This window comes from Momordica charantia (assembly GCF_013281855.1).
Source record: "Momordica charantia cultivar OHB3-1 chromosome 6 unlocalized genomic scaffold, Mcharantia_2.0 BLBB01000006.1, whole genome shotgun sequence".
Taxonomy (NCBI): Eukaryota; Viridiplantae; Streptophyta; class Magnoliopsida; order Cucurbitales; family Cucurbitaceae; genus Momordica; species Momordica charantia.
The window spans coordinates 15,978,879-16,001,295 of NW_028275164.1; the positions used below are offsets into that span (position 1 = coordinate 15,978,879).

General features: G+C 35.1%; 1 protein-coding gene across 1 annotated transcript; it reads right to left on the bottom strand.

Annotated features, from left to right (window-relative positions):
• Positions 1 to 2,721: 2,721 nt before the first annotated feature.
• Positions 2,722 to 3,201, bottom strand: LOC148210780 (uncharacterized). Its single transcript, XM_088125187.1, has one exon. The coding sequence runs from the start codon at positions 3,199 to 3,201 to the stop codon at positions 2,722 to 2,724; it is 480 nt and encodes a 159-aa protein (XP_087981313.1).
• Positions 3,202 to 22,417: the final 19,216 nt, after the last annotated feature.

Sequence of the window (22,417 nt, forward strand, 5' to 3'; positions counted from 1 at the left end):
GTAAAAGATAATGTATTCTAAATTATATAACCTATAAAATAATAATTATACAAAGTTCATAAAAAAATGTTAATAAATTAATTAATATAAGTTTAGATTAACCTAAATATTTTGTTTGTAACTCCTCCTACTTTAGAAATATATCACTAAACACACGTTAAACAATTTTTTAAATTGAGATTCAATTATCAAATCTGCTACCAAATACATATTGAAAATACTGAAAGCAAATAATACAACTCTAGTTTTCATTTTTCAAATTTTTGTTTTCTGATTAATAACCCAAACACACCTTTTTTTTCTCTTTTCTTTTTCTCTTTTTTCTTTGAGTTCATATGACTTTATATATATTATTAAAAATAAATGACGTGTCCTCTTTTGTTGACGTGTTTAACCCTCCAATCGAGCGAATTTACAACGAAGGAATAAAATGCAAATAAAATAAAATAATTTATTTATTTTGAGATTTTATTTTATCCTTTTATAGTTTATTTAATTATCATTGATGTTTTACCTTTCCGTTATACATGCTTGCAAGTTTTTTTCCCTTTTTTTTAATGTGAGAATTTATCTAAATTGTTGGCTAATAAAAATAGTTGTGCCACATGGAGAACAATGGAAGTTTGAAAAATAAGATCTTCACCTAAAAAGTTTTGGAAACGTTGAGTTAACCAAAAAGTAAACTTGTGAACTCCATTTGGTTAAAGGTCTTACACAACTTTAATTTTGTGCACTCGACAAGCCAATCTTTGGTAACAAATTTTCTACAAGCACATTCGAGGATCAGAAGGCCATATTGAACCTTACCATTTATAAGGTCATAAATCATTCTGACATCAGGTGCATAATATAAGCTCAACTTTATATCTAAAGTCTAAACCCCTATTGACTTGAGCATCAAAGTGTTTACTTCTCCTAAACAAATGGTCTTCATTTAGTGAACCCTCAAACTCGACTTAGTACCCAATCTTCTATTATTCCGAGCTAGATCAAAATCTAGCATGATCTTTGCAAATTAAAAGCATTTATCTAAAAATACTTAAAATTTTAGAATAAATATTAAATCACATCAATATAATATCCCAAAAATATGGGACTCACAAAAGTTAACCTGCTGGTAAAAGTGGCTACTACAAACAAGAAAATTTGCCATAGTTTTCTTAAACAAATCAATATCAAAATTTTATATTTTCATTATACAAATCAATTCTAATAATTCTAATAATAAATAATAGCTACTTAACAAGTCGATATAATTATTTTTGGAGTGTTATCCCATCTACATTCCTGAATCATGCCTCCATTTGGCCATTTCATTTCTTATTCTCACGCTATTTTCCATGAAAATTTTCAGGAATTAGTAGCTAGAAGAATAGTAAACTAGAGTAAAATTGATTTCTTAATAATATCTCATAATTTATTAAAAAGTAAATCTTAAAATATAAATTTCATATGATAAATTATCAATACAATAAACTCCAAAACATAAACACTGTCACAATAACATATATCCAATAAATTTCACATACAAATATTTAGTTTTATGATGATATATATTAATATAAAGAGGGTGGAAAACATAATATTCCTCGTCCCATTGTCACGGAGAAAAAAAAAAAAAAAACTCCCATATTGGAATTCTTCACCCCATTTGAGGTGGGTCCTCACAGATCCACTCTCATGGAAAAAAAAGTAATACCTTTAATTTTATTTTTTTAATATAAAAGGTATAGGGGGAGGATTTGAATTCATGATATTTTAATGATTCGATAATTAAAAGAATAGTAATTTATATCAATTATTTTTTATTCAATATGTAAGCTGATGTAAACCTAAAAATTTCAGAGGTCAAATTTGTAATTATGTTCTAACAATTTATTATAAATCACGTCTTCTACTATACCTTTAATCATTGCAAAAATTTTAGCTATGTTACAAATTTCATTAAAGATTTAGTTGCGAAATTGCAGAGGATAATTACTTATTTTTCATTTGAATAAATAACACGTCGAGAGTGGACTTAATTTCGTCTTACTTTTTTTAGATTTTAAAATTTTTGAATTTAAAGTCTTTAATTTCTAAGAAATACAATATGCTGGTCAAATTTGTTTGATTTCATGTTTTTTAAGGTTGAAATGTTGCATAAAGTATGTTATTTATATTTAAATCTCATCATATATTATGTACATTATATATTATTGTTTTGAATATACTTTTTATATTTGAAATAATATAGGCCGATTCTTGACTTATAATTTGTTTATTTCAAATATTTAAATGAAATATATAAGATTTTAATTGAGTGGATAATTATCTTTTATATTTATAGTATGAATCAGATTTGGCTGTATTTTTTTTAGATATTTAAAATTTGAATTGAGTTGATAAGTATTTTTTTTTTATGTTTTTAGTAGGATTTTGATTTGGGTAGATTTGTTTTGTAAATACACAAAATTTGAATTTAGTTAATAATTATCTTTCTTAGGGTAGCTAAAGGTTCTACTTCAGCCTATTTAGTGAAGTAATCAATGGCAACAATGGCGAAGTGCACCTGGCCTTTACTAGTAGGTAATGGTCCAATAAGGTCAATTCTCCATTAAGTAAATGGCCACGGGTTAGAGATTGGCGTCAAATTTTCTGGTGGCTGTCTTATCAAATCAGCATATCTTTGACACCTGTCACACTTTCGTATGAAAGTTTTCCCGTCTCTGTTATACTCGGTCAATAATACCCTTGTCGGATGATTTTTGACATTAGAGTTCGAGCTTCGATGTGATCTCCACAAATTCCTTCATGTATTTCTCTGATCACATAATCTGCTTCATCTGGCGTAAGGCATTTAAGCAGTAGTAATGAGTATCCACGTTTATTTAACGTTTCTCCCTGTAGAAGGTAATGAACGGCTTGACGTCGCAATTTTGTAAATTCGTTTTGATCATCCGGTTGAATCCCTTTATGGAATTCAACGATTGGATCTAACCAACAACAAGGTCGTGTTTCAACCGAACAATGTTCTTCCTGGTCAATAGACGGCGAGTTCAACACTTCAACTGGTACAGTGCGGGCCAGATCTGTCTCGAATGTCGCGGCCAACTTTGCCAGAGCATCCGCGTTGGAATTTTCCGACCTCAGGACTTGGCAAATTATAAAGTCTTTGAACTGAGCCAAATTTTCTTTTGCTTTTCTTAAATATTTTGCCATCTTTTCGTCCCTTGCTTAGAATTCGTCCATAATTTTGATTGACTATAAGCTGAGAATCACTTAGAATTAATAAAAAATCTGCATCCATACTCTGGGCTAAGTGGAGGCTGACCAATAGTGCCTCGTACAGCTTCATTGTTCGACGTTCTAAAATTGAATCGCAGCACAAATTCAAAATGTGTTCCTTCTGGTGACTCAAGGAGAATTCCAGCTCCGCACCCTTTCTCGTTAGAGGACCCATCAACGTAGAGTGTCCACTGTTGCTTTGGTTCCTTCATTAGATGAGTTGGTGTTATTTTAGCCACAAAATCAACTACAGCTTGTCCCTTTAGAGATACATGCGGTTCAAAACTTATATCATATTCACTTAATTCCAGAGCCCACTTCATCAATCTTCCTGACGTCTCCGGTTTTTGAAAAACCTGACGTAAAGGGAAATTAGTTAGGACAACAACCTTATGCGCTTGGAAATAAGGTCGCAACCATCAGGCCGAATTGACTAGAGCCAATGCTAATTTTTCGACATTAGGATATCTAGTTTCTGCGCTTGTCATTGATTTACTCGTATAGTACACGGGGCTCTGTACTCCTCCATTATTTCTTATCAAGACCGAACTGATCGCGGTATCTGAAACTGCTAGGTATAGATATAAATAGTCACCATGTTTAGGCTTGGACAATAAAGGTGTTGAACTCAAGTATTCTTTTGGCTTGATAAAAGCTTGCTCACACTCATCCGTCCATTCAAACTTCCCCTTTGTTCGCAGGATTTTAAAGAATGGCAGACATTTATCTGTTCAAACATTGGAATTGCTTCAGGTTTTCTGGAGACTCCATCTTTAGAACAACCTTTATTTTATCCAGGTTAGCTTCTATTCCTCTACGATTAACCATAAATCCCAGGAATTTTCCTAATAAAACTCTGAACACACATTTGGTTGGGTTTAATTTCATTTGGTAATGTTTCAGTACCCCAAAGGCTTCGGTCAGATCAACCATATGCTCCTCAGCAGTCAGGCTTCTGACTAACATGTCGTCAACATAAAGCTCCATATTACGGCCTATCTGCTTAGTAAACATCATGTTTACCAACCGCTGATATGTGGCCCCTGCATTCTTAAGACCAAAAGGTATCACTTTATAACAGTAAAGACCTTGGTCTGTGACAAAGGCTGTATGCTCCTGCTCGGGTACATACATCTTTATTTGATTGTAACCTGAATAAGCATCCATGAAGGTTAGTAACTCATGACCTGCCGTCGCATCAACGAGTCGGTCGATCCGGGAAGGGGGAAGCTATCTTTTGGATATACTTTATTTAAATTTGTAAAGTCGACGCACATTCTCCATTTTCCGTTTGCCTTTTTTACCATTACAACATTGGAGAGCAACCCGGGGTAGTAAACTTCTTTAATAAATTTAGCTTTGAGAAGCTTATTTACCTCCTCAGATATTACAGTGCTACGAGTAACGTCGACAGGCCGACGCTTTTGTTTAACAGGCTTATAGTTCGGATTTATGTTCAGCCTATGAACTATCACATTGGGATCTATTCATGGCATGTCCTCGTGAGACCATGTGAATACATCAGCATTTATTTGTAAAAAATTAACGAGTTCCTCCCGGATTGGGGCTTTCAGCCCTAGTCCAATGTTGACAAACTTCTCATTAGCTCCAAGCTTAATCTGCTCGAGTTCTTGCTTCGATGTTCTCCATCCGAGTTCGTTGCTGGGCTCATCGTCTGAAGCCATCCCAGAGGATGTAGCTCCATTAATCACTGCACAAGTTCGGGTACCCTTCAGTGTTGTGGCATAGCATTCTCTCGAAGCTTTCTGCTCGCCTTTGATAATACCTACGCCATTGGGGATAGAGTATTTCATCATTTGGTGGTAAGTAGAGGGTACAACCTGCAATTCATGTATATATGGTCACCCTAGTATCATGTTGTATGCCGACGCGCCACCTACAACGACGAACTCGGTTACCTTCCGAACTTTGTTATTGTTTTTCTCCAATGATAACTGGTAGGTCAGTACAACCTTCTGCTATAACTGTTTCCCCAAAAAACCAACCAGGGGTGTAGGGCATCGTTTCAATTGCGACTTCTCCCATCCTAGAGCAAGATAAGTTGAAAGAGAGAGTATGTTGATGGAGGCCCCTCCATCAACAAGTACTCGCCGGACCTGCACGTTATTAATTATGGGTGAGATTACTAAGGCGTCATTATGTGGTAAATGAACTCCTTCTAGGTCGGTTGCAAAAAAACAAATTGCCACTGTTGACTTAACATATGAAGTGGGACTTCGTGAGTAGTTTCTCGAATGAGGGCTTTCCTCTTATTGCCTGAATGCCCTCCACTCGGACCACCAAAAATGGTATTAATTACCACGGGCTTTTTTCCGTCTACTCCTCTTCTCTTAGGTGAGGGAGACTTGTCTTGATCATCACGATCTGATCGGTCAAATTTTCTTTTAGCCCGGGAAGAACAGGAATCCTTCTTCCCTACATATTTTTTCAGATGTCCCTACCTAATCGATTTTCAATCTGATCTCTCAAGTCGTAATACTCTGAAGTATCATGTCCATAGTCTCTATGAAACCTGCAGTATTTATTCTTACTTCACTTTTTCGGACTCGACTTCATCTTACTCGGTTTTTCCAGTATTGTATTCAAGTTGCTATTCTCAATGTTGGCAAGGATTTTCGATAATGGGACGTTGAGTGGGATGTAGCAATCGAACTCCCTTAAACGGCGATCATGAACTTGCACTGTTCGTTCTTGTCGCGATCGGTTATCGTGGGTAGACTTTCTTGACTCATGATCGCAGCTCATGTGACCTTTTTTCGGCTGTGAGCTCTGTCCTCGAGCTTGTGCATGCCTAGATATTATTGTCTGATGTTAGAGATGTTTTGCCCGAAGCACATCCTCAGCGTGCATATACTGACGTGCTCGCTGAATTGCCTCGCTGTATGTCCCAGCTGGTTGAATAGCAAAAGAATGAACCAAGTCGGGATTATTTATAGCCGATGTTAAAGTCATTCTGGCTGCATCATCTGAGCAGTCGAGGACCTTTATCTTCTGTCATAAACCTCCAAACGAAATCACGCAGCGATTCATCCTCTTATTGATAAATTGTAAGGAGATGGGTGTCAGGCGTTTTCTTGTCGTGTTGCATAGAGAACTAACTTATGAAGATCTTTCTCAATTGCTTCCAAGACCCAATGGTCTTGGATTTCAATTGTCTATACCATGACCGAGCTTGGCCCTTCAAAGTGACAGAGAAAGCCCTGCACTTCATTTTGTCCCCGACTGCAGTCAATTCCATCAACCCTCGTACAGTTCGATGTGGTCAATCGGATCAATTGACCCATCTTATGGCTTCATGTCCGGTTTCTTCATCTTTGGTGGAAGTGGATATGCCATTATGGGGGCTGTGAAAGGGGGATCCTCTTGTTTGCCTAGCTCCACCCAATTGGCATCATCCATCTTGCAACTTTGTTTCAAAGCCTCAAAATCATTCTAAAGCTTGATGATGACTTCCTTCATGGAATCTTGTACTTCCGGCACATCCACCGTGGTTGGATATGTCGATGTAGTTGCAGCTGCTTCGGCATGTGGCTGTTGAACTGTGTTCGAATTGACTCCTCGAGTCATTGGGGTAGATCCCAAGTTTAGAGTGACTGGGGTTTGTTGCCCAGCTTGTTGTGACACGTTGCGTTCTTCTAGCATCTGACGAAGATCTGGGGCTTCTGTCGTTATATGCACTCGAAGACCTTCTCTTGGATCGATGGTAGCAGTTTGTCTCGCTCTCAAATTGAGGAGCTCGCGAACTGGCACCTGTGGTGGAACATCTTCCTCCTCTGATATCGTTGGAGCCTTTCCGTGGGCTGGATCCCTTGGAACGAGAGATTCAGCAGTATGTTCATGTACGTCAGCCTCTCGGATCCTGATAGATGGTCCTGGTGCATGTACGTCTCCGGCCTATAACCCTCTATTACTTTTATTAAAATTTGTAATATATTAAAATTTGTAATTACTTTTATAATTAATCCCCTTGGTTTGTCAAACCTATAACCCTCTATTATACCTCTAATCATTGAAAACAATTTAATTAACTCAAATTTATCTTTTTAAGCACAATAAATAGAGATGGGGATTAGAATTCACAACGTTTTGATGAGAGACAAGTGACAACTATCACTGAGCTAAACTAATGTTGGTAATTAACTCATATTTAGTTGCTAAAATTTATACCTATACTTTCTATTTGAATAAATGACGGGCTGAGGGTGGGGCTGGTTTCGTCCAAAGCAGAAAATTGCTTAGTTTTTTTTCTTTTTTTTTTTCCTATAAAGAAAGTGGTTTAGTTTTGAGTTCATACGATTTTTTATATATTATATAAAATATATGACATGTCCTCTACAGGAAACTTTTTTTTTATGGATTTTTTTTAGTACATTTTATGGAAATATTTAAACCTTAAAGATCCTTCCACATCTCTTTGCTCTCTTGGGAAGAATATGTTGACGTGTCTTAAGCCTCCAATGGAGCCAATTTACAACATAGTTCTAAATATCCGTCCACATTGATATTTCCATATTTTCATAGGTTCGATATAGACATGAGAAGTAAATTGACATTTCTATCCTAGTAAAAAAAATGACAAAATATGAAAAATATTAACAAAATGTCCTTAATATATACATAATATTAATATTAATTAATTTTAACTTATTTATAAATATGAAAATGTTTATTTGTTAATTTAAATATTTTTTACGATTTTTTAATTCTCTAACCTTTATAGAAATATCCATCGACATCGATATTTTCATGAAATTGAGACATCGAGATGTCGTGACATTTAAAACATTGATTTACAATGAAGGAATAAAGTGCAAATGAAATAATTTAATTTAATTATTTTGTTATTCTATTTTATTATTTTATAGTTTATCTAATTATAATTGATATTTTACCTTTCCGTCATACACGATTGTAAGTTTTTTTCCTTTTTTTTTTTTATTAATTGATCTAAACTGTGGAGAATAAAAATAGTTGTGCCATGCGCATAGAGAACAATGACAGTTCGGAAAAAAGTTTGGAAACGCTCAGGGCCGACCTCATAGTTAAAAGGTCTCACACAACTTCAATCTTGTGCACTCCACAAGCTAACTTGTGGTAACAAATTTTTTACAATCACAATCGAAAGTCAGAAGGCTATATTGAACCTTACCATATATAAGACCATAGAGAGTGTCGTCCTAGCATCAGGGACATAATATAAGCTCGATTTTATACCTAAAGTCGAACCCCTCTATACAGGTCATCCTTACTGAGTGAACTCTCAAACTAGACCCAGTACTCAATCTTTGATTATTCCGAGCTAGGTCAAATCCAGTATAATATTTGCAAATTAAAAACATTTATGTAAAGAAGTCTTAAAATTATAGAATAAATATTAAATCCCATCAATAGAATATCTCAAAAATATGAGACTCACAAAAGTTAATTAATCTTGCTGGCGAAAGACACTGCTACGGTAAAGAAAATTTGTCATAGTTTCTTAAAGCAATCAATATCAAAATTTTATATTTTCATTGTACAAATCAATTCTAATAATTCCAAAAATAAATAATGACTACTTAACAAGTCGATATAATTATTCTTGGAGCGTTATCCCATCTACGTTCCTGATCGTGCCTCCATTTCATTTCTTATTCTTTCCATGAAAATTTTCAAGAATTAGTAACTAGAAGAGTATAGGAAACTAAGAGTAATTAATTAAAAAATAAATCTTAAATTTTAAATTTCATATGACAAATTCGGTACAATAAACTCCCTGAAACATAAGCATAATAATATATATCCAATAAATTTTAGATACAAATATTTAGTTTTATGATTATATGTATGCATGTGTATATATATATATATGTATTAATATAAAGGGGTAGGAAACATAATATTCCTTGTCCCCATTGCCACGGAAAAAACTTTCTCCCATCCTAAAAAAAAGTGATACTTTAGTTTTATTTTTTTAATATAAAAGATGTCGGTGAAGATTCATATTCATGATATTTTCATGGGAAATTTAACCCGATAATCAAGAGAATAGTAATTTATAACAATTTTTTTATTCAATATATAAGCCCATGTAAATCTAAAAATTTCAGAGGTTAAATATAATTTTGAAACTTGTTTAAGGGTAGAATTCCATTATAATTTTATTGTAGATCAAATATTTATTTAAATGGTATTTATATAATTTTAAAAAATTTTAATATATGAGATATTAAAAGGACGAAGATTTATTTAAGGGTAGAATTTCATGGATCATTTAGAATAGGTAATTGAATCAATGTTTTTTTTGTCACTATTTTTTTTTTTTGGAAACTACCTTAAAGAAATCAATTTTTTACTGCATATTATATATAAAAGGGTAGGGTAGTAGAGGGTTTTTATGGGTAAAATCAAAAGATGGAAAAAATTACCTGATAACCTCTCACTTTTTTGAAATTTTGTAATTTTTGAATTTGAAGTCTTTAATTTCTAAGATATGCAAAATATGCTGGGTAAATTTGTTTGATTTTATGTTTTTTAAAGTTGAAAGGTTGCATAAAGTAGGTCATTTATATTAAAATCTCATCCTAACTTATGGCTATCATATATTATTGTTTTAAATATAATTCTTATATTTAAAATAATATATGATCATTCTTGATTGATAATTTGTTGATTTCAAATTTTTAAATGGTATAAAATTTGAATTTTCTTTTTTGAAATATATAAAAGTTTAATTGAGTGGATAATTATATTTTATATATCTAGTATGAATCGGATTTGGCTGTATTCTTTTTTTTTTTTAGATATTTAAAATTTGAATTGAGTTGATAATTATTTTTTTATGTTATTAGTAGGATTTTGATTTGGGTAGATTTGTTTTTTTAAATACAAAAAATTTGAATTTTGTTGATAATTATCTTCTTATGAGATTTGGCTAAAATTTTCTATAAATACGACATTTGACTAACCAAAACTCACACTAATTCTCTCAAGAAAATTTTCTTTCACCAATCTTGGATCATTTTTCTTAACAAAGAAATCGTGAAGGTAGTTTTCTTAATTTTGTTTATAAATATATTTATGGTTCTCAATCCAAATTTTCTAAACGGTTTAGAAATCAAAATTGTGCCGAAACTTTTGAATTTTATTTAGAAATAAAGTTTTATGATTGTAATTTTTTCATATATGTGATGCCTGTAGTCTGCAAAAATTATTGTTTAGGCATTAGATTTTATTGGTTTTTAATATAGGAATTAGAAAACTCGCAAGTGTTAGGGTTTTATGCAAATTCTCTTTTTAAAATATGTTGTAATCGAGAGAAAATTTTTGGATATGTCAAAAATATTTTGCTCGATTTCTTTAAATATGCATGTTGATTTTTTTTTTCATATATAAGTGCATATGAAGTATGTCGTTTAGATTAAAATTTCACTATAAATTATGAATATCTGATGTCATGCACTATTATTTTAGATATAATTGTTATATTTAAAATAATAGTTGATACGATTATTGACTTTTTTAAAAAAATGGTTTATTTTGGAACCCTAAAATGGCTAAAATTTTGAATTGGGTTGATGGTTACGTTTTATTATCTAAATAGGATAAGAGAAATTAAGTCTAGGATTTTTAATACAAAATTAAATAGTATAAAATTTTAATAGAGATTAAAAACATTATTTTTAAATATGATTAAACAAATCAAATATAAATAATTTATCTTTCCATATTTCTAATAGGATTAGAATTCTGTTTCAAAAAATTTAGGATAATCTATTATTCATAGTTTGAAAAGGGTTTAAAATTTAATTATAAAATGAAATTATCTTTAAATTAATAAGTTTTAAATACCACTAAAAGCAAGTCCTAAATAGTTAAATGAAGATTAATTAACTTGAATAATAATTTACGATAGGAGAGTTGAGATATTTAAGTTGATTTGGGTTGAGTTTGTCTCAACTATTATCAAATTGTTTGATTTTTATGCTAAATATTGAATGGATTAGTGTTTCTATTATTTGTTTCTGTGTTAAAATTTTATTGGTAGTCTTTTCACTTTTTTAAATATTACTATTTTATGTTTCAGTAAAAATGTCTACCCTTGATTTCAATATTGGTTGGGAGAGATTGACCAAGAATCCAACCAAGTTAGTTTTGTTCAAAGAAACTTTCCCTATCCTGAACAAAATTGTTTGTAATCTCCCTACTCTTCTAAATAAACTCCAAACCATTGAGTCTATGATGAAAAATAAAGGCAAAAATGAGGAGGTAAATGTTGCCAACTCAAGCAAGTTAAAGTACGCAGTTTCGATCTTGAGAACTGAGTCTATAGCTTCAAACTCAGTTTCGATCTTGAAAAATGAGTCTGTAGCTTCAAACTCGGAGACTAAGAATCGGAAGAGGAAAAGTAGGGAGGAGCAAGATACAACAAAAGTTGCTCCAAAAGGAAAGAGAGCAAAGGTAGAAAAAGCTGCAAAAGGAGAGTGTTTTTATTGGAAAGAGAAAAGACATTGGAAAACAAACTGTCCAAAATACCTAGAAGAAAAGAAAAGAAAAATTCAGAGACTAAGAACAGTGAGAAGATTCAAGGTAGGAAAAACATCAACATACCTAGAATAAAAGAAAAGGAAAATTCAGAGACTAAGAATAGTGAGGAGCGTGATACAACTAAAGCTGATCCAAAAGGAAACATAGTCAAGGTAGAAAAAACAGGAAAGTGTTTTCATTGCAACGAAAGACACTAGAAGAGAAACTATGCAAAATACCTAGAAGAGGGTAAACATTGTAAACATGATTTACTGGTACTTGAAATATTGATTAGCGGAGGATGTTAGATCCATCAAAATTATTGCATTTATGAGCCACTAATCATTGTAGGTTCTTCTTTTCAGAAAAATGATTCACATGAACAACTAGAATACGGATAGATGACCTGCAAGAAATAATGTCTATAATACCAAAAGAAATTTATTTCCATTTCTTGTTTAGTTGAACAATCTCGTTGTTTGAATTTATCAATAATAGTCATTGTTATTTCAAAAAACGATTTTAAGAACTATTCTGTAAATGAAAATAATTTGTATGTGCAAATATGATGAACATATAAAACATTTCTAACTTTCAAGTGTTTGTTAGATTGAGTAGAGACTAAATCATGATTTTTTCTTTCTTATAGAAGTTGGGCAGGGGTTTAAATTTTAGAGCTATTTAACCCATTAATTGAAACTTGTCAATTGTCAAATTGTGTGGGAAGGTATAAACTTTTATAGGTTATATACTTTTCTTTTTTTAATACAGCAAATGAAACATCAAGAACTTTGAGATACTTTGGATCTAAAAAAAGTAATTGGTACTAATTTGAGATATGTTTGTGCATAATTTCAATGTTTCCAAAAATTCATTATCTTTTTTTTTTAAAATTAAATTATTTTCCTTGCTTTTTTTCTTAATCATTACCGATGCAATATTAAAACTTGTAGTTACATTATAATAATTACTTTTTTATTCCAGATCGATGCGTCCTTAAAATTTTAAAGGTCAAATTTAAAAAATCGAAACTTATTTAGAAATGAGACTCCAATTATAGAAATTAGAGATAGAATAATATATTAAAATTTGTAATTACTTATAATTAATCACTTTGGTCTATCAAACCTATAGCCTTCTATTATCTCTTTAATCACTGAAAATATTCTAATAATGATTACAAATTTAATTAACTGATATATTTTTTAGTATAATAAATAAGAGTGGAGGATTTGAACTCATGATCTCTTCGTTAGAGACAAATGTCAATTACTGCTGAGATAAGTTTATGTTGGCAATTAACTCAGGTTTAGTTACTAAAATTTATACATATATGTGCTATTTGAATAAATGTCGGAGTGTTTGCATCTCCCATGCAAGTAATCCTCACTTAGTGAACCTTCAAGCTCCACCCCGTATGCCCAATCTTCAACTATTCCGAATTAGATAAAAATCCAACATGATATTTGCAAATTAAAAGCATTTATCAAAAAAATACTTAAAATTTTAGAATAAATATTAAATCACATCAATAGAATATAAAAAAAAAATGTGGGACTCACAAAAGTTAATCTTGTCGGCAAAAGTCGCTCCTATGAAAAAGAAAATTTGCCATAGTTTTCTTAAAGCAATCAATATCCAATTTTGTTAATCTTGTCGGCAAAAGTCGCTCCTACGAAAAAGAAAATTTGCCATAGTTTTCTTAAAGCAATCAATATCCAAATTTTAAATTTTTACGTGAAAATCAATTCTAATAATTCAAAAAAAGAAATCGATAAAGGCGAAATTTCCTTAAGGACATGCCATCACGATAGAGGACCATGTGCACGAATCTCACGAAGCAAGAGTTCACACGTCAACACGGAGAACTTACACAATGAAATTGTTAAACTCTATTATTTGCATCGCAAGAATTTCCAAACTCATTTCCAACGTTCGAATGGTTAACCACACAATTGTATCTCACCTTAACGCATTTTCACGTCTAAGATCTCCGAGATAACCGTGAGTTTGAATACGATTATCTAAACTCCCTATAAATACCCTTAAGTTAAAAGGGAACCCTATAAATACCCTTAGGTTAAATGGGAAATGTAAGCAAACTTTGAGATTGAAACTGATATTAATTAATTTTACTCGTATCGTGTACTGACCAGATTTTGGAGTGCTAACTTTTTTTTCTTGTTGGATCTTATCTTCGAGTGTTGTTCTTGCATATCATATTATTTTAATCGAACTTTTTCGGTAGCAACATAAATAATGGCTACTTAACAAGTTGATGTAATTGTTTTTAGGTGTTATATCCCATCTACCTTCCTGCCCCCATTTCATTACTTATTCTCACCATATTTTCCATGAAATTTTGCGACATTAAGTAGAAGGGTGCAGTAAACTAGAACTCGTAAAATTGATTTTTTAATAATATCTCATAATTTATTTAAAATCAAATCTACAAATTTAAATTTCATATGACAAATTATCAATACAATATAATAAACTTTAAAACATAAACATCATCGCAATAATATATATCCAATAAATTTCAGATTCAAATATTTAAGTTTATAATTTTATATATATATAGAGAAAAAAAAGTGATTTTTGTTTTTTAATACAAAATATGTAAAGGTCGATTCAAATTCAGGATCTTTTCATTGGAGATTTAACTAGATAATGAAAAGAATAGTAATTTATAACAATTATTTTTTTATTCAATATCTAAGCTGATGTAATCCTAAAATTTCAAAGGACAAATTTTAAAATTTGAAACTGGTTTAAAAAGGGGGTTCCAACTCTAAAAACTGAAAATAGTTGAGCGATAATTGACATATATCTCAAATTAAGAGGTTGTGAGTTCGATCCCCTACTCTCACATGTATCATGTAGTCATCAAATATTTACTTAAATGATATTTATATAATTTAAAAGAATTTTAATATATGAGATATTAAAAGAACCTAGATTATAGACAACTTTATATATAATATGTAGTAAAAATTTGATTCGTTTAAGGACATAAATTCAGACTCCTTCAAGCAAATCAATTTTTCTATTACATATTATGTATAAAATGATATTATACTCGGAAGGTTTTTCGGAGTGAAATCAAAATATAAAGAAAAATACATTATAACCCTGTGTGTATTTTTTTTAATTTTGTAATTTTTGAATTTAAAATCTTTAATTTCTAAGATATGTAAAATATGCTAGTCAAATTTACTTAATTTTATGTTTTTTAATATTTGAATGTTGCATGAAGTAGGTCATTTGTATTAAAATATCACCGTATAGCTTATGCTGTTTTGAATATAATTCTTATATTAGAAATTCGGATTTCCGTGACAGTTAAAAACTGTCATTAACATAATTCATGACAGTTTTTTTTTGTCATCTATTATAGCATAAGAAAGAGGAGAAGATGACAAATTTGAAAAGTTGTCATCAATTCATTTACAACTACAGTTATACTTTGTCACGAATAGATCTTTCCAGCATAATAAATAAATGTCACATAAAGTCATTTAATTACAATTTATAAATGTCACTGAAAAATTGAAAGATTTTATTCTTCTGTCAATAAAAACTTAATGACGACAATTTATAAATGTCACAAAATATTTTTTAACGACAGTTTATAATTATCATGAAATGTTTTTTAACGAGTTCAAAATTGACATGAAATATTTTTTAACGACTATTAATAAATGTCAAGAAAAACGTAACAATGACTATTTATAATTGTCACGGAAACTTTTATAGTGATAGTTTTAACGGTCAATATTGATAGTTTTAACTGTCATTAAAATTTTTATATTGACAATTTTAACCATCACGAAAATTTTATATATGACAATTGATTAATTGTGATAGTTTTTTTTGTCACAATTTGTGTTTAATAAAAGTTTGTAATATCAATAAAAGTTTATATATGACAATTTCACAACAGACATGAAATACATTCAATAACACTGTATACGTTTCAAAGAAATTCTCTATATCAATAAATTATAAAATGTAACAAAGTTGCATATAATAAAATCATAGTTTGATTAAATTTGTACATTATGATACTATAAGTCTATGACTGTTAGAAATACTATACTATAAGTCTATGACTACAATAAGAGAATGTCCAACGAACTATATTCACATTACATCAACCTCATACATGTCGGAAGTCCGCCGAAACACTTCCCTATACATTCTCCTTTCTCAAAATGTTGCTCCCGCAAGCTACTCCTTCAACAAAATAAAAAGAAAAATTAAGAAAATATTAATATTGACTTCCACATTTTCTTTCTAACTCCAACCTGCATTACATAATGACATATATAAACACTAAGATTAAATTTGAATTGAATTGATAATTAGCTTTTATATTTCTAGTATGAATTGGATTTAGCTAGATCTTTTTCTTTTTTTTTTTGTGATAAATAAAATTTAAATTGAGTTGACAATTATCTTTTATATTACTAGTATGATTTGGATTTGGCTAGATTATTATTTCATTCTCGAGATATATAAAATTCGAAGTCGAGTTGATAATTAATTTTACGTTTCTAGTAGGATTTGGGTTAGGCTAAATTTGTTTTTGTGAAATACACAAAATTTGAATTGGGTTAATAATTATTTTTTATGAGGTTTCAAAAATTTTCTATAAATACAAAATTTGAGTAATCCAAGCTCACATGCTCTAAGAAATTCTCTCAATAGTTTTTCTTCCACCAACCTTGGTCTATTGTTCTTAGCCAAGAAATCACAAAGGTAATTTTTTTAATTTTGTCTATAAATATATTTGGTTGTCGATTCATGTTTTCTAACTTGTTTAGAAATCAAAATTCTATTCATACCTTTGAATTTTTTTCAAGAGATATAAAATTTGAATTGAGTGATAAAATTATCTTTTATTATTCAAATAGGATTTCAATATGGCTAGGTTTTTTTTAGATATATAAAATTTGAATTGAGTTGATAATTATCTTTTATATTTCTAGTAGGATTTGGATTTCGCAGGATTTTCTTTTGAGATACATAAAATTTTAATTGAGTTTGTTTATGCAGGGATGTGCACAACAATGTGTTCCTGATTGTAGCTCGAACTCGGCCTCCGGACCGACCTGAACACTTGGGCGGACCTGCACAAAAAGGTGAGCACTCCGACGATCAAGTCAGTATAGGTCGGATTCCAAGTTTAGTTCGAAGCCAGAAATCGTCGTACCTGATCGGGGAGTGAGGTCCTCTACTTATGGGTGGTGGTCCCGCTAATCTAGCGACGGTTACATTCGGCAATCTCGGGACCGTCGGTTACACCCGGTAATCTCGGGACCGTCGGTTACACCCGGTAATCTCGGGACCGACGGTTACGCCCGATAATCACGCCGCAGACAGTTGCTCATCTCGGCCCCTACCGAGCTCCCCGGTAGGTCAGACCTGGGCCAGGTTCACCTCGGCCCTCATACTTAGCATTTGTCGGTGTTGGTGGCGGCCATCTCGGCTCTCCGAGCTGGGCATGACTCACGAGCCATCTTGGAGCACCAATAGGGGTCCTCCACGTGTCCAGGGTATTCCCTTCCCCAAACATTGGCCCCCTTTCTGCCTGGTCCGATCTCGACCTGGCAGAAAAGTTCATTCGACTTGCTTTGGACACGTGGCGACTTCCTATTCGTGGGAAAATACAACCGTCGCGGAAGATTTATTGTCGGAATATTCAAATATTCCGACGCTTCGGATCTCAGAGAGGATCCTAGCCGCTCGTTGATTACACGTGTACGGTGGGTAAATTCTTCCGACGGGCTATAAATGCCCCCAATCCTTCAGATCGTACCTTACGTTCCTTGAATTCTTGGAGTTCGATCTGAAAGCAGCTCGAACCCTTGGTAGGTCGGTCTCTTCCCTCTCTCTTTTGAACGTAACTGCCATGTCGTCCTCTATTAGCAGCAACCTAGGATCCGATTTAGCTCGTAGGTTAGAGTCCGAGCTCGAGGAGATAGAAAACTTTAGAATCTCCGATGACGGGGAGGATAGTGACGCCTCCACTTCAGGTCAGGGTTTGGAATACCCTTCTAGGATACCTGAGCACTACCTCGGATCCCTTCGTAGGGGGTTCGCTATCCCTGAGAACATCCTCCTCAGGCTTCCGGAGGAGGGGGAGAGAGCTGACAATCCTCTAGAGGGATGAGTCACTCTCTACTTCAAAATGTTTGAGTACGGCCTCAGACTTCCCCTTCACCCTTTTGTCCAAGAATTTCTCTTCCGGACTGGGTTGGCTCCGGCTCAAGTGGCCCCCAATGGGTGGGGTGTTATTTTCGCTTTGGCCATCCTCTTTTGGCTACGAGCTCGGGATAGTGAGGAGGCCGAGCTGTTGGACGTAGACCAGCTTCTCGCGTGCTTCGAGGCGAAAAGGATAGCTAAGAAGCCTGGTCGGTTCTATATGTGCGCAAGGAAAGGCGCATGCGGTATAGTTAAGGGGCCGACCTCCATCAAGGGATGGGTGAGGAAGTGGTTCTATGCTTCCGGGGAATGGCTCGCAAAGGACGAGTCAGGCTGTTCCTTCTTTAACGTCCCCACTAGGTTTGGGAACCTAGGTACGGAGTAGTTCTTACTTTTCGTAATTTTCTTCTGTCATTCAGGTCTGACTCGGATTTTGTCTTCGTGCAGTTTCAATCCGACCAGTCCCCGAGCTTACGCAAACCTCCTTCGATACGCTGAAATACTACAAGGAGCGCTTTCCGAGGGGTAGGAAGGTCGGAACCCTGGTGACTGACGAACTGCTGCTTGAGTCCGGGCTGCTAGATTACAACCCCGCAGTTCGTCCCATTGAATCCTCAAGGCCGAACTCTGAACTTGGTATGCCGAGCTTGCCTCCCCCCTTTTTCCTCTAACCTTGTGTTAACCCCTGTTTTTATTTCGCAGCCATGGTTTGCGGATTTGCAAGCGGCGTGAAGCGCAAGTCTAAGGGCCGAGCCCATGCTCTTGAGGCCGCCCAGAGTTCGAAACCTGCCACCCCTGCCGTGGCAGGGCCTGCCTCGGAAGATCCAGCCCCGATGATCGAGCTGGAGTCTTCTGGGGGTCCCTCGAGGGAGAAGCGCCCCAGGGATCAGACTGAGGCGGTGGACGCCCAGACCGAGGCGGCGGACGCCCCGCCTTTGGTGAGGAGGCGAGGGAGGAAGCCCCTCTGAAGCGAAGAAGGAAGAAAAAGAAGGCGATCTCCCCCTCGGAGGTCGGAGCTTGCAGGGTCTTGCCTGCAAGTTTCGCAGATCGGGTGGACGATCCTGCGGCCAGGATGGGCGGGACGTCCGACGTGGGTTCAGAATTGAGCCGTCAAGTTCCGGGGTGAGGGACCAGGTGTCCCGCATCTCAGTGACTGGGCGTTTATGCTGAATGCACGCACTAAGCGTGGTAACAATTGTATAGATGCAAGCGCACACCTGTCAGAGTAATATAAAATGGATGGAGTATCCAAGTATCGATCCTCAAGGACTTCTAAATAATTTCCAAACTCTAAAGTTTTAAAGAATAGTGAATGTTGAAATGAGTGATTCTTGTAAAATGGGAAGTGGTCACAAATAATGGTTTGGATTTGGGATTTGGACTTAGAATGATAAAACCTAGCCCGAACTACTTCAAGTTAGCCAACAAAGAATCAAAGACATGCTAAGGACAATATGCTTTTTACTTTAGAAACCAACGACTACGCTTCTCACTTGACTTATGTCTAAGCAAGTTCAAAGTCCTAAGACATTCCCTAATATGTCTATTATGAGAGATATCTTAGTTTTAGGATGGAAATAGTCGCAACCTCGGGTTAAGGTCCTATGTCTAGGCTACTTAAGCGGAACCCTTATGTCTAAGGCGCTCCTCTCCTCGGTTTAACCACTCAACAATGCAAATAAGCAACCTTTTCAGTATTGACTTGTTAAGACTTACAGTGGCCTTCTCTAAATCCTAACTTTTTGGGAAAACATGTTGAGCAATGAATGGAAAGCAAAAACACTACTTCTTAGCAACCTTTTTTAGACATAAAAGGCTAACTATCCATAACCGGGCTAGAGACGGGAATTTAGAAAGACATATTGAAGAAAATACAGCAAGTAAAACGGTTGAATGTGGAATGCATGTGTGAAAAACAAAAGTTAACTAACGGAGAGTTTTTATCGGGATTGAGAGCTTCGCCCTTCTCTTTCAAGCAAGGGATAGTGTCACGTGCTCTTTCCTCCAAAAACACAACTCTCTTAACTAAAAATAAAGTAAAGGCAAAGGGAAGATAAGCAAAGTGCTAGATTTTTATATATTTGAATAAGTAGTAAATAACTAAGTACAAATGGAAACAAAACAAAGCTCAATAAAAGAATGTAAAGTACTCGGGATTTAAAAACCAAAAGCAACTAATGAAAGCAACTCAAAAGTACTTAGAAAGCAACAAAGAAACACTAAAAATGATCAAGAGAAGGAAGCAAGGCTTGATGATTTTGGTGGAGAAGTTGCTGGAATTTATAGCTGTGCAGAATTGGTTAGGTAGGTCCTAAAACGATGGTGAATCACCCATTTCCAACTCTTTTGACTGACCAAATCGTGCTCAAACTGATAGTGGAACACTTCTTCTACACGTATGCATCGGTTGGAACCACCAAAACGCATTGGAAGACGCGTTTCATTAAGGGCAAAGTTGGAAGAAAAACTGTTTTTCTGCAAGCACGCAGGCGCCTGACGCCTTCCATGAAGCTTTTTTCGTCTTTTTGCTTCTTTTGATTAATTTGCACTCCCAAATGGTCCTAAAATGTCATAAATACAATATAAGCCAACCACAAACCATAATATATGAATTTTTCATGAATTGGAACTCAAACGACCGAGAAAAATCCGAAACAAAGCTGAAACATAGTAAAAACAGCATCTAAAACCTTCTTTTTACGCATGTAAACAAGCGTAATCACTCAGCTGCAAGTTTGGACCGCTGCCTAAGGAGGGCGTCCAAATTTGTGAGCGCCCCTGGGTCCGTTCTGCAGAGGACCATCGACTACGCCGCCGAGGTAAGACTAGTGCCCCATTTTTGCTTGATTTCGCCCAACAGGTAGTTCGATCTAACTTTTCCTTGTACCATTTCGCAGGCGTTCGTTGCTTCCATTCAATCGGCTCTGGCTGTCAAGGCCGAGCTGGATGGGAGGGAAGTTCTGGCAGCGAGGGAGAAAGAGGAGTTCTCCGCTGCCTTGGAGGCTGCTTCCTCCACCATGAAGGATGAGCTGCTGAAGGCTCACTCTGAGGTGGAGACTTTGAAGGCCGAGGTGGAGTCTCAGGCCGAGCTACTGAAGAAGGAGGATGACAGGTGCAAGGCCCAACTCCGAGCTGCCCACGCTATCACCAGGGGCTTGGAGAGGGAGAAGTTCCAGCTCCTGAAGGAGAAGGACGACATGCTCCAGGTGCTTGAAGCGAAGGACAAGGAGCTGGAGCATGCAACTGCCGAGCTGGAGACGGCGAAGGAGCGCCTCAGCAATGGAGTCCTGCTGGAGGAATCGTTTAGGCAACATCCTGACTTCGATGGATTTGCCAAAGACTTTTCTGACGCGGGCTTCAAGTTCCTCATGAAGGGCATTGCTTCCGACATGCCCGACCTTCAGATCGATCTCAGCGGTCTGAAAAGAAGGTATGCCGAGAAGTGGGCGTCTGGGCCTGGCGGCACCCCTAGCCCCCAAGCGTTGGTGGATCAGTATGTCAGAGATCTGGACTCTGACTACTCTGATCCAGAAGAGGACCAGGTCGACTCCACTAAAGAGGGCGCTCCCCCGGTAGGCTCTTAGGCGGCCACCCTTCACGAGGCTTTTCGCTGTTCTCCCTCCCTTTTCTTTTTTTGTTTGCAAGTGTCAGGGCATAGCTGCAAGGTCTATAAGCCTTGGCTCTGCTCTTCATTCAATAAAGAGACTCCTATTTGCTTCTACTTTATTGTTGGCAACCTCTTTTCCTTGCTTCTCCTTTGAACTGCAGCTTTGAGGTCGCGCCTTTAATTAAAATGATTTGAAAGTTTGAATTTGAATCTCTGTCTAGCACTCAATGCATTGCATCAACTCTGGATTTTTAACATTTCACCCTTAACTTGAAAAAGGTAAAAAGGCTAAAATCCTAAGTCCGTAGCTATTCTTCATATCATTCCTCGTACCCCCAAGTTCGGAGGCTTGATCATTTTGAACTTTTCACATCGCCCCTTTGCCTTGAAGGTTTTGAATTTTAAGTTCGTTAGTGGTTTTGGCATCGCACCTCGTACCCTTAGGCTTCGGAGGATTGAATTTGAACCAACTGCCGGAATGCGATCGCGTGGGAGTCCGTGGCCCCCATTTAATTTCTTGTCGAACTCGGAAGCATGAAATTAAATCATCACACTTATTCCGATCATAATTCTTTTGGAACAGTCTTTACAGATGCATTGAAAATCCTTTTGTCATTTCAAGGATGATAACGCTTCAGGTGCTCCGCGTTCCACGGGTGCGCGAGGACGTCTCCTTTCAGATCGGCCAACATGTACGTCCCAGGTCGGACTATGCCCTTGAACTCAAACGGGCCCTCCCAAGCCGGATCAAGGGCACCCACATGCGTTTCAACCCTCCTTAAGACCAGATGTCCGACCTGAAAGGCC